At 58.2% G+C, this 11,715-nt stretch overlaps 1 protein-coding gene across 3 annotated transcripts; it reads left to right on the top strand.

Moving 5' to 3' along the window:
- The first annotated feature begins 45 nt into the window (after positions 1 to 45).
- On the top strand, positions 46 to 6,604 carry SAE1 (SUMO1 activating enzyme subunit 1). Of its 3 annotated transcripts, none has more exons than XM_074167664.1 (9): positions 46 to 98; positions 2,317 to 2,428; positions 3,200 to 3,373; positions 3,972 to 4,114; positions 4,297 to 4,393; positions 5,337 to 5,442; positions 5,543 to 5,687; positions 6,163 to 6,232; positions 6,349 to 6,604. In XM_074167664.1, the coding sequence occupies exons 2-9, from the start codon at positions 2,348 to 2,350 to the stop codon at positions 6,439 to 6,441; spliced, it is 909 nt and encodes a 302-aa protein (XP_074023765.1). In that variant the 5' UTR covers positions 46 to 98; positions 2,317 to 2,347; the 3' UTR covers positions 6,442 to 6,604. The 3 variants fall into 3 exon arrangements, with proteins under 3 accessions (XP_074023765.1, XP_074023763.1, XP_074023764.1); XM_074167662.1 differs by lacking the exon at positions 46 to 98 and adding an exon at positions 359 to 485; XM_074167663.1 differs by lacking the exon at positions 46 to 98 and adding an exon at positions 359 to 485 and having other exon boundaries at positions 4,297 to 4,384; positions 6,349 to 6,602.
- The last annotated feature ends 5,111 nt before the right edge of the window (positions 6,605 to 11,715 follow it).

The following is an 11,715-nucleotide window of genomic DNA, read 5'->3' as shown; positions in this document are numbered from 1 at the left end:
CGGTGGCGGAAACATCCTAGCGCCCCCCGCTGTTCCTCAGCCGGTGGTTGCCGAAGGTGACCGGCAGATGGCGGGAAGGACCAAAAAGCGCCGAGGAGGTACGGCGAGGACGAGTCCATTTTGAGAGGAGGGGGGGTTGTGCCACTGAGCTGTCCCCATGCCGGGCGCCGTGGCCTCACGCTCCTGTGAGGGGACAAAACGGCAGGTGAAGCCACTCGGGGTGGTTCTCCCGTGGGGGAGCAGGGGTAGGGCGGCGGGAGCACTCGGTGCAGTGGGATGGATTCTCTCCACGCCCCGCGGTGGAAGTGGAGCGGTGCCGGGCGCCCTGTTTGCGCGGGCCGCCAGGGGGCGTCGCGCCGGCTCTGAGGCGGCGGCGACGACGGGATGGTGGAGAAGGAGGAGGGCGGCCCCGGCGGCATCAGCGAGGAGGAGGCGGCTCAGTATGACCGGCAGATCCGGCTGTGGGGGCTTGAGGCCCAGAAGCGGTCAGTGGCGGTGGGGGCCCCTGTGGAGGGCCCTAGAAGGGTCGGGGGTGGGTGTGGGTGTGTGGGGGTGTGTGTGTGTGTGTGTGTGTGTGTTCTGGGGGCCCTGCAGCCTGTGAGGGGCCCTCAAGGAGCTTGTTCTGGGGGCCCTGCAGCCTGTGAGGGGCCCTCAAGGAGCTTGTGAGGGGCCTTGAGGGGCTCTGTAATATGAGGGGGGCCTTGGAGGACCTTGTGAGGGGCCTGGAGGGTCTCTGCAATGTGAGGGGGGCTTTGGAGAAGCTTATGGGAGGCCCTATAAGCTCTTGGAGGGGTGCTACAATGTGGGGTGGGGCTTGTAGGAGCTTTTGGGGGGCCTATAGGAGCTTGGAGTGGCTTATGAAGAGTTTTGGGGGGGGCCTGTAGGGGTTCATGGGGGCCCTATGGCCTGTGGGAGACCCTGTAGAGGCCCTGCAATGTGAGGGGGACCCTATAGGTGCCGGGGTGGGGGCCCTGAAAAGTCAGAGGGTCTGTTGGGGGGTTATGGGGGCCTTGGAGGAGTTTTTTTGGGGCCCTACAGGGACCTGGAGTGGCTCTGCAATGTGAGGGGGGCCTTGTGGGGGCCCTATGGGGACCCTATAATGTGTGGGAAGGCCCTGTAGGGACTTCTGTGATGACTTCAGCCACTGCAGGGGGGTCCTCAGGAGCTTTGTAGGGACTTCAGAGCGGGGTCAGCAGTGGGTATGTAAACATATAGGCTCTATAGGGGCTTGTCAGGGTCTGTGGGGTCTCTGCCTGACCCCATGCACACCTCAGGCTTAGCCAAACTCCTCGTAGTGCACATTTGGGTGAAATTTGTGTGGAAAAAAAAAAGAGAAACGGCTTCTGATTCATTCCCAGCTGGAATTGCAAAGCATCCGTTCCCCTTTGCTGGTTCCTGGCTCTTTCTCTGCTAGAAACCCACTCACTCAACACTTATTTTCTCTAGAAAGAAGGTTTTTTTTCAGCTTTCAAGTTACTTTTTGTGGTCTCTTTCTGCAGCCTGTCCAGATTTCTGCTTGTTTCCAATTTCTTAGTTGTTTCCCTGGAAGCTGTGATGGGGTTTGTTCAGGACAAGGTGGAACAGCCCCAAAATATGAAGGTGGAACTTCAAAATATGAAGATGAACATAATGCTGTTGCTGAATGCAGATAAAAATGAGCATGAAAATAGGCAAAAAAAGCAGGAGTCTCTCTGTTTAAGAGCCCGGATTATTGTTCAGTGCTGAGTAAACTTGATTTTATCAGAAGACCGATACAGACTGATCAATAACAGACTTGTAAGGCGGGAGAAAAAAATACCTAAATGATAAAAGGCGAGGAAAACACATCAGTCAGTTATGTGAAAAACTTAAAACTTGCTTGCACAGTTTTGTGCTGGAATGAATATACAAAAATGTATTATTTCCTGTTAATTATAACTTATCCTCATCCTGGTGCAGCTTCAGCCCTCAGGCCTTTTTTGGGGGGGCTATTAGGGACCCCAGTGCGGATTGCAATGAACCTGCAGCCTCCCACCCCCTTGGCTGAAAAGCAGCACGAGACTGGGGTGTTATTCCCTCTTCCAAAGCTGAAAATGCTCCTTTTTTCTGTTAATTTTTCCCAATTCCCCACTCCTCACAGCCTCCCTGTGTCTCTCTTTACTCCCAAATTGTGTTAAACCTGCTTTTTCCCATGCCAGGATGCGGAGGGGCGTGGATTTCCTCTCCAGCTGTATTTATCCACCATGTTTTACCTCCGAGCGCCGATTCCCCTTTGCCCCAACCTCTTGGGAATGCTCCAGGTGATCCCTTAACCTTTTCTGAGTGTTTTTGCTGCAGGTTACGAGCTTCCCGGGTGCTGCTGGTGGGGATGAAGGGGCTGGGAGCTGAAGTGGCCAAGAATCTCATCTTGGCAGGAGTCAAAGGCTTAACCATATTGGACCATCAGCAGGTGAGGAGCTGGGTGAAGCCCCCAAACCTTCCCGCCATGGGATGATGCTGGCGCCGAAGGACTCGCTCACTGATTTTGGGGGATAAATATTCCCTTTGGGGCGGAATTACTCCATTTTGGGGCAGGTAGGGCTTGTGGGTCTACGCTCCTTCACCTGCTGTCGAGGTGGGGGCTGACCTGTGGCCTCCCCTGTCCCTTTCTGGATGTCCTGGGGGGCTGCACCCTGCTCTGAGAAGCCACCTGATTTCTGGGGACACTTGTCTTGGGCATTCACACCCCACCCCCAGCCCTGTCCCCTCTGTGGGAAGGTTGGCCCCTTCTCCTTTTTATGTGGGTCTGGCAGGTGCCTGGGAAGCAGATGTGGGGCTCAATATCCACAAATCTTGTGGGCTCCGGAGCCCCAAACCAGACCCTGCAGTGGGTTTTAATTCCCAATGGTGGATTTAATTCCCGATCTGGAGCTTTGTGTCCCATGGAAAACCCCTTTCTCCAGCAGAGGTGGCCTCTAGGTGACAGTGCAACGGCTCCTCGGGCGCAAGAGGGAGCTGCGAGTGCAGGAGTGGGGAGAAGCAATGGTGAAACCATGGGGGGGCTTGAAGAACAGCACAAAATAACCAGAAATTTGCATTTGTTTTTTTTTTTTTTAATTCCTCCGGTATCTCGCGATGAGTTTTTTCCTGCGGTGAGGATGGCGCCACTGTTAATTCTCCCCTGGGGGGGCTTTTCCCTCCATGGCAATACTGATTGCTTGGCTTTTTCTCCCCGTTTTAGGTTTCCCAGGAGGACACTCGAGCTCAGTTCCTCATCCCAGGGGGTTCCTTGGGCCGCAACCGAGCCCAGGCCTCCCTGGAGCGGGCGCAGAACCTCAACCCCATGGTGGATGTCAAAGCCGACCCCGAGAGCGTGGAGAGCAAACCTGAAGAGTTTTTCACCCAATTTGATGCCGTATGTGGGGTGGGGGAAGAGAAAGGTTGGCGAGGGGGCTCGCTAATGAGCCTCTGCGTTAATTACTCATTTATTCTGATGGTGTTAGCACCGAGAGCCTGTTGTGGGTGAGTTTTCACACTGTGGTTCCAGGTCGAGCCACCCAATTCTTTGCGAACAGTGGCTGTTTCCCCTTTCTCTCCTCCATGGGGCTGGTTTTTTGGTGACTGGGAGTTGTGGGAACCGGTTTGCCCGATTCAACCGGATAGTGGAAAAAAACCCAGCAGCGATTCCCAAAGCGAGAGGAAGAGAAGGAAAAACACCTCCGGGTCTCAGAGCTCCCGGAGGTCAGGGGCAGGAGAACAGAAAGCACCGATTCTTATAACGGGGTATAGAAGTAACCGGATTTAGCTTTGATTTCCACATAAATTAGCCAGAAACAGGATGTTTTATGCCCCCAAACCTCCTCATTATCCCCCACTGAAATAGAGGAGGGGAAAATCACTAATTACCCCAAGTGCTGTGAGTGAAACCGCCAATTCCAGGGAGGGGGCAGGAAACGATTTTACCCCCCAATTACCCCTCGGGGAGGGAAAAATGCTGAATTTTCCGCCCCTAGGTGTGTTTAACCTCCTGCTCCCGCGACCTGATGGTGAAAATCAACCAGATTTGCCACAAAAACAGTGTCAAGTTCTTCACCGGTGACGTTTTTGGCTACCACGGTTACATGTTTGCCGACCTCGGGGAACACGAATTCGTGGAGTGAGTCAGCATCGGGGGGGGGGGAGGGGGCGGGAAGGAAGCGGGAGAAACTGGTGCCACTGGTTTGCTCAGGGAAGGTTTAAATCTTAAATAAATCTGTAAATTGTGGGGGGGAAAAAAAAACCCAAACCAAACCCGTGGCACCAGCAGGGGTTCTCAAAGCTCTTTTTTTTCTTTCCTAGAGAGAAAACCAAAGTCACCAAAGTCACCCCAGGGGTGGAGGATGGGCCAGACACCAAAAAAGCCAAACTGGACTCGGAGACCACCATGGTGAAAAAAGTGAGCGGGGAAAAACCCCAGTGAGACCCAAAACCCCGGGGATTCCCCCCATCCTGAGATGGGGGGAATTTTTTGGCCTCTCCTGGCTAGATCCCTCACCCCATGGTGCTTCCTTTGAGCCGGGTCATCCCAGAAAGCGATTTTTTGGGTTGTTTTTTTTTCCTCTTTTCTCTCTTCTCATACTGGTTTTATACTGGTTTTGGTGGGGGAAGGGGCATTAAATCAGCCTTTATGGCTCTTTTTGTGGCTTCCAGGCCCTAAAAGCCATGGTTTTGGTGCTGCCAACTGAGAGCCTAGCTCCCTTGAAGTGGGGATTCCCAAATTTTTTGTGGGGGTGGAAGGGGGGTGTCAAAATTTGCTCCAAAACAGAACCTTTTCAGATGGAAACGCCTCCGGCCCCACCATTGTTCGTGTCTCCCAGATGGAGGAGCGGAATTCCCCCAGGATTTTATCCAGCTGCAAGGAGAATGCGAGGCCTTTTGTGGTCCTTTCTCCCCCCGCCCCATCACTTCTAGGGTGCAGCTTCCCCTGGGAAGGGCTGGGAATATTCCCCAGATTCCGATGGAACCAGCTGTTGCCCCATTCCCATCCGGATCTGGGGAATTCCGTCCGATCCTGTTGCTGAGATTCCCACGTGCCGAGCAAGGGCCAGGGCTCCCCCTTTCACCCCCCCTTCCTTAACACCCTTAAAACTGGGAGTTTTCCCCCAAATTCTGGAGTTTTTTCCAAAATTCTGGAATTTTACCCTCATCCCATCCTAAAATCTGACGCCAAGTGTTATTAGCACCTCTTAATACTTTTATTAATGCCGATTGTTGGGATATATCCCTATGGGAAGCTTCACTGAGGGAATTTATGGGTTCCCAGGAAAAGGGGGGATGTTCTGCCTGGAATTTTGGGGGCGTTCTCTCTGGATTTCCCCCCCCCCCCTTTTTCCTGGCAGCGGGTGGTTTTTTGCCGGCTGAAGGAGGCCCTGGCTGTGGACTGGAGCGGGGAGAAGACGGCAGCGGTGGCCAAACGCACGGCTCCGGATTATTTCCTCCTCCAAGGTAAATCCCGTGGTATTCCCTGCCAGCAGCGGGAAATCTGGGAATGCTGGTGGGATGACGGCTCAGCCCGAGGATGAGTTTTTCCTTCTTCCTCTCCCAGTTCTCTTGAAATTCCGGACGGAGAATGGACGGGATCCGTCACCCCAAAATTATTCCCAAGACTCGGAGCTGCTGCTCCAGCTCCGTAGGGACATCCTGGAATCGCTGGGCGTCAGTGCTGACCTCTTACCGGATGAATTCGTCAGGTGGGGTTAATCGCTGGTGTCTCGTTAGTTAATTAACGTCCCTAATTAGTGTTCTCTGGGGTGACCCGCTCTGGCCTGGCCTTGCTTTTCCTCCAGGTCAGCCTCACCGGAGATTAACAGGGACGTTCCCACCGTCCCCAAGGTCTCTGGGGATTGACGCCGGGCCAGATCCCAGCTCCCAGGGATCCCCCCCTGCCCCGGGACCTTGGGGACGCCCGCCCCCCCCGCCATGTCCCCCCGGTGACACCAGTGTCATTCCCCAGGGGGGGGTCCCTTTGCCCCCAACGTGTCCCCACACGCTGCCTGTAGGAATGACGGGAATGTCCCCCTCGGTTTGGGGGGTTTATTTTTAGGCGGGTGGCACAAATCCCGCTCTGGCCTGTTCCTGTCACCGCCCCCTCCTTTGTGGGGGTGGATTTGAGTTTTTTGGGGGGAAAAATCACGATTTTTAGCGTTGAATTTCTCTATTTTTCAGTTACTGCTTCTCTGAAATGGCCCCTGTCTGCGCCGTGGTGGGAGGCGTCCTAGGCCAGGAGGTTGTCAAGGTAACGGCCTGCTTTTCTGGGGGGAAAACCACAATATTTGGGGTTGGGGCAAAGCTGAATATACCAATAATTGAATTTTCCTGTTCCCCTCCTTTCCCTGTGTCCACTCCACAAAGGCCCTGTCCCAGCGGGACCCCCCCCACAACAACTTCTTCTTCTTCGATGGCATCAAGGGCAATGGGATCGTGGAGTGTCTGGGCCCTAGCTGAGGGGGGGGGGTGAGCTCCCCCCCACAATTCTGGGGGGCCACGACCTTCCCCCTCCCAGTGGTTATGAGTTAAATTTGGAGTGTGGTTGTTGTCTTCCCCCCCCAGTTCTTAATGGTGGAGGGTTTTTTTTGGTTAATAAAGTCTTGTTTTTAAAAAGTGGTTTATTTTGGGGGTGGAGCTGAGATGTCAACAGGGGGGGAGGACCCCCAAACCCTGCACCCCCAAGCCCCACAGAACACCTCACCTCACAGACACCACCCCCCCCAACCTCATGCATCCCAAATTTCATGCCCCCCTAAACCCCACAGTCCCTTAAGTGCTGTACCCCCAAACCTTGTGGCCCCCTCCAACCTCTAGCTCCAACCCCATGGACCCCCAAATGCTGCAGCCCCCCCCAAATGCCAACCCTTTAACTCTGCACCCTGAAACTCCACAGATGCCTCCACTCCAACCTCCCCCCCCCCCAAGGCTGCAGTCCCAAACCTTCTGCACCCCAAATGCTGGAGTCCCAAAGCCCATTCCCCCCCCCGCTCCAACCTCAAGGACCCCCAAACCCCACAGATCTCTGTCCCTGCACCCCCAAACCTCATGGCCCCCCAAAACCCCATGAACTCTCAAAGCCCATGGATTCCCATCCCTGCACCCCCACATCCTATGAACTCCCAATCTTTATGGACCCCAAGCCCCATAGAGCCCCAAACACTATGGATTCCCACCCCAGCACCCCCAAATCCCACTGATTCCCACCTCGACACCCCCAAACCTCATGGACCCCCAAACCCTGTGGACCTCCACCCCAGTACCCCCAAAACTGATGGACTCACAAACCCTATGGGCCCCCAAACCTCCTGGATCCCCAAACCGCATGGATCTCCATCACTGTACCCTCAAAACTCAGGGACCCCCAAACCCTGTGGATCTCTGCTCCTGTACCCCCAAACCCCATGGATCCACACCCCATAGGCTCCTCAAACCCCACGGACTCTCCCCAGCACCCCCAAACCCTGCAGGCCCTGACCTTAACAAACCCCATGGACTCCCACTGCTGCACCCCCAGATCTTATCGACCCCAAACTCCATGGACCCCCAAGCCCCAGGGACTCCCAGCCCTGCACCCCCCAACCTCATGGACCCCCAAACGCCATGGATTCCCACCCCAGCACCCCCAATCCTCACAGACACCCCAACCTCATAAATGTCCAAACCTCATTGATCCCCCACCCCAGCATCCCCAAACTTCATGGACCCCTAAACCCTATGGACCTCCACCTCAGCACCCCCAAAATGGATGGACTCGCAAACGCTGTGGACCCCCAAACCTCATGGATCCCCATCCTTGCACACCCAAACCTCATGGAGCCCCAAACCCTATGGATGCCCCCAAAGTCCACCCACCCCCAGACCCCATGGATCTCCATCCCTGTACCCCCAAACTTCATGAAACCTCATGGACCCCCCAAACCCTATGGATTCCAAACCCCACGGCCCCCCCCAAGCCCCATGGACACCTCAAACCTCATGAATCCTCACCCCTGCACTCCCAAAACTCATGGGCCCCCAAGCCCCATGGATCTCTGTCCCTGCACCCCCAGACCCCATGGATCCACAACCCACGGACCTCTCAAACCTCATGGAACCCCATCCCGGCACCCCCAAACCCTATGGACTCCCAAACTCTATGGACCCCCAAACACTGAGACCCCCTCAAACCCATGGACCCCTCAAACCCCAGGGATCTCCATCCCTGCACCCCCAAATCTTACAGATCTCAAGCCCCATGGACCCCTAAACCCTACGGACCCCCAAATGCCATAGACCCATGCCCCAAACCCCATGGATCTCCATCCCTGCACCCCCAAATCCCATGAACCCCCAAACACGGCAGCCCCCAACCTCATGGACCCCCCCCCAGCCCCCAAGATGCCCCAAACCTCATGGATCTCCATCCATAGACCCCCAAATCCCATGGACCCCCATCCTCATGAACCCCCCCAAACCCCATGGACCCCCTCAGCACCCCTAGACCCTGCACCCCCCAACCTCATGGACCCCCAAATGCCATGGACACCCCCCAAACCTCATGGATCTCCATTCATGGACCCCCAAAAGTCATGGACCCCCCCCAAGTCCCATGGACCCCAGCACCCCCAACCACTGCAGGCTCCAACCTCATGGACCCCCCAAACCCCATGGACCCCCCCAGCACCCCCAACCACTGCAACTCCCAACCTCGTGGACCCCCAAATCTCATAGATCTCCATCCAGGGACCCCAAATCTCATAGCCCCCCCAAACCCCACCGATGCCCCCCCATCACCCCCAAACCCTGCAGGCCCCAACCTCATGGACCCCCCCAAACGTCACGGACCACCCCCCCAGCACCCCCAACCCCCTCTTCCCCTCCACTCCCCAGCACCGGACACCCCTTTTCTTAAATTCCTTTTATTGAAAAGAAACGTACAAAAAAAAGGACTCCATCATATACAGCCGCCGGCACCCCCTATATACAACCCCCCTATATACACCCCCCAGCTCCCTATATACACCCCCTTTATATATAATGTACAGCCACCCCCTATATACAGCTCCAAGGTACAATATATACACAGCGCTGTGCCTCCCCCCCCGCACGGCACAGGGAGGGGGGGGCTGCGACCACAGCAGCACCAGATGGGGGGGGTCCCCCGTATCCGCCCCCCCCCCCCCCAATTAAACCCCAATAAATTAAATAAATATCGTCGCGGGGGGAGGGGCAGGGGGGGGCTAGTTGCCCTCCCGCCCCTGCAGGTTGTAGACGGCTCCCAGCAACTGCGAGACCAGGCGGTAGAGGTGACCCCAAAACACGCCGCCGGCGCCTCCCCTCTGCTGCCAAAGGCGCTTAATTAGTGTTAATTAATCATTAATTGGGAAGGGGCATAATTTTTAGGGGGTCCCCCCCACCCTTGCGCCGCCGCTGCCTCCCAGCCCTTAGAGCTATTTATAGGCTGTGAGTCAGCGGCTGGCTCGCACGCGCACGGGCAAACAAGCCCTTGGGGAGGGGGGGGGGGATTTTGGGGGGGAAGTTTGGCTGATTTTGGAGTGCCCCCCCCGCAATTTTTGGGGTGTCCCGCTCATATTTGGGAGGTGCCCATCCCAAACAGTAGCCACCCCCACTCCACTTCCTTGTGGCAAGGAGGGGTAACGATGGGAATAGGGGGTATTTTAGGGTGCCCCCCCCCAAAAGTGTCCCTGGGGGAGCCCCCCCTAAATTTTGGGGTGTCCCTCCCTTTTTGGGGTGTCATCCCCCCCAAATAACACCCACCATTCCCCCTGGGGAGGCACAGGGAATAACACTGCTAATGGGTGGTTAACGCTGGGAATGGGGGGAGATAGGTGGGATTTGGGGGGGGGGTCCCCTAAAAGGGCCCCTGGGGGAGCACCCCTTAAATTCTGGGGGTGCCCCGCCCAAATAACACCCAGGGGACAGAAAGCCCAGTGCATAACACTGCTAATGGGCGAGTAACCCCGGGAATACCTGGGATTTTGGGCTGCCCCCCCCAAATTGTGTGTGTGTGTGTGTCCCTAAATTTTGAGGTGTCCCCCCCTGATTTTGGGGTGCCCCCCCTTTACCTGCTGCTCGTAGGTCTGCTGGAAGGCATCGCCCAGGCGGCGCAGGCGGGCGCCCAGCTCCTGCTCGGGGCCGGGGGCATCCCCAGGGAGGTGGCCATTGGGGACAGCCCCTCCCTGGCTCCCCCCGCTTTGGGGGGGGCCCTCATGGGGGGCCCCATCCTCCGTGGGGTGAAACTCACCTGGAGGGGAGGAGGAGGTCAGTGCTGCACCCCAAGTAGGCCCCCCAAAAACACACGAGTGGGGGGGGCACTACCCTGACGCTGGCTCTGTGGGGACTTGGGGAGCACGGACCCCCCTCAGAAATGGGGCCCCCTCCCCACGGGTGTTTGCCCCCCCTCAGAGATGAGCAGACCCCCCACAAGGCCATGAGGACCCCCCCCGACGGGTGTGTGGCCCCCCCCTCTCAAGGCCATGAGGACCCCTCCCTACGGGTATAAGGACCCCCACTGCATGCGTGATGCCCCTGCCGTGGGTCCTGCCGTGGGTCCGTCAATCCCACCAGCCACGAGGACGCCCCACCCGGGAATAAGGACCCCCCTGACAGGTATGTGCCCCCCGCCCCCCATCCATGAGGACCTCCCTATGTGTTCGTGAACACGCCCCACATGGGTATAAGGACCCCCCCCGCTTGCGTGACCCCCCCCACACACCCAGGTTTGGGGAGCCCCCACGGGTCCGCAGACCCCCCCCATGGGTAGAAGGACCCTTCCCTTCAAGTCTATGAGGAACCCCCACCTGTCTGTGGATCCCTCCCCACGGGTATAATGACCCCCCGCACGCGTGGACACCCCCCCCCCCCGCCATGACGACCCCCCAAGGTGCATGCCCCCTACCCCCCACCCCATCCTCACCGTGGGTGGTGGGGGGGGGGTCCTGGCGTCCCACAGCGACAGAGGCCGATGGCGCGGGTGGGGTGTGGCGGGGGGGGGACGGGACACCCCCCCTCGGGACAGGCGCAGCTCAGACGTGGGTGGCGGCGTGGGGGGGACACGGGGACACGCAGGAGCAGCGGCCCCCCGCCACCGCGGCAGGCGGGGTGTGCGGGCAGGGGGGCGGGCGGCTCGGCGAGGGACCCTTCGCTGGCCATCGCTCCTGGGGGAGTCTGCGGGGACACGAGTGGGGAGGGGTAGTGTCAGCGGAGGGGGACCCCACGCGTGGTGGGATCCCCCCACCCCCCCCAAGCCTCTGCGCCCCCCCCCCTTGCCCGCCAGGGGGCGCCCTTGGGGATCGGGCGGTGTTTGTAAACAAACCGGGGCAGCGACCCCCCCCCCCTCCCCCTGACACGGCGGGGACCGCGACACGGACACGCGTGGTACCCCCCGGGGGGACATCCCCCCCCCATCATCCTCCTCCTCCCCACGGGGGTCACCCCACGAAGGGGGAGGATGGAGGCTGCCGGTCCTCCACGCGTTTTCCGCCCCCCCCCACCACCATTCCGCCTGTTTCCCACGGGGAACACCCCACGGGGTTGTGTCCGCCCCTCCCAGGTGGACCCCCCCGCTCCAGCCCACGTCGGACACCCCACGGGGGCTCCCCCCCCACTTCTTCCTCCCACCCACCCCGCCGCGCCCAGCACGTTTGACTCCCCGCACCCCCCAACGCCACGCCACGCGTGTCTCCCCTTCCCCACGCTTGCCCCCCACCCCATTCCTGCCCTCTCCCCACT

The sequence above is a fragment of the Numenius arquata genome, unplaced genomic scaffold (genome assembly GCF_964106895.1).
Source record: "Numenius arquata unplaced genomic scaffold, bNumArq3.hap1.1 HAP1_SCAFFOLD_1181, whole genome shotgun sequence".
NCBI classification, from domain to species: domain Eukaryota; kingdom Metazoa; phylum Chordata; class Aves; order Charadriiformes; family Scolopacidae; genus Numenius; species Numenius arquata.
This window is presented reverse-complemented; position numbering and strand designations above follow the sequence as displayed.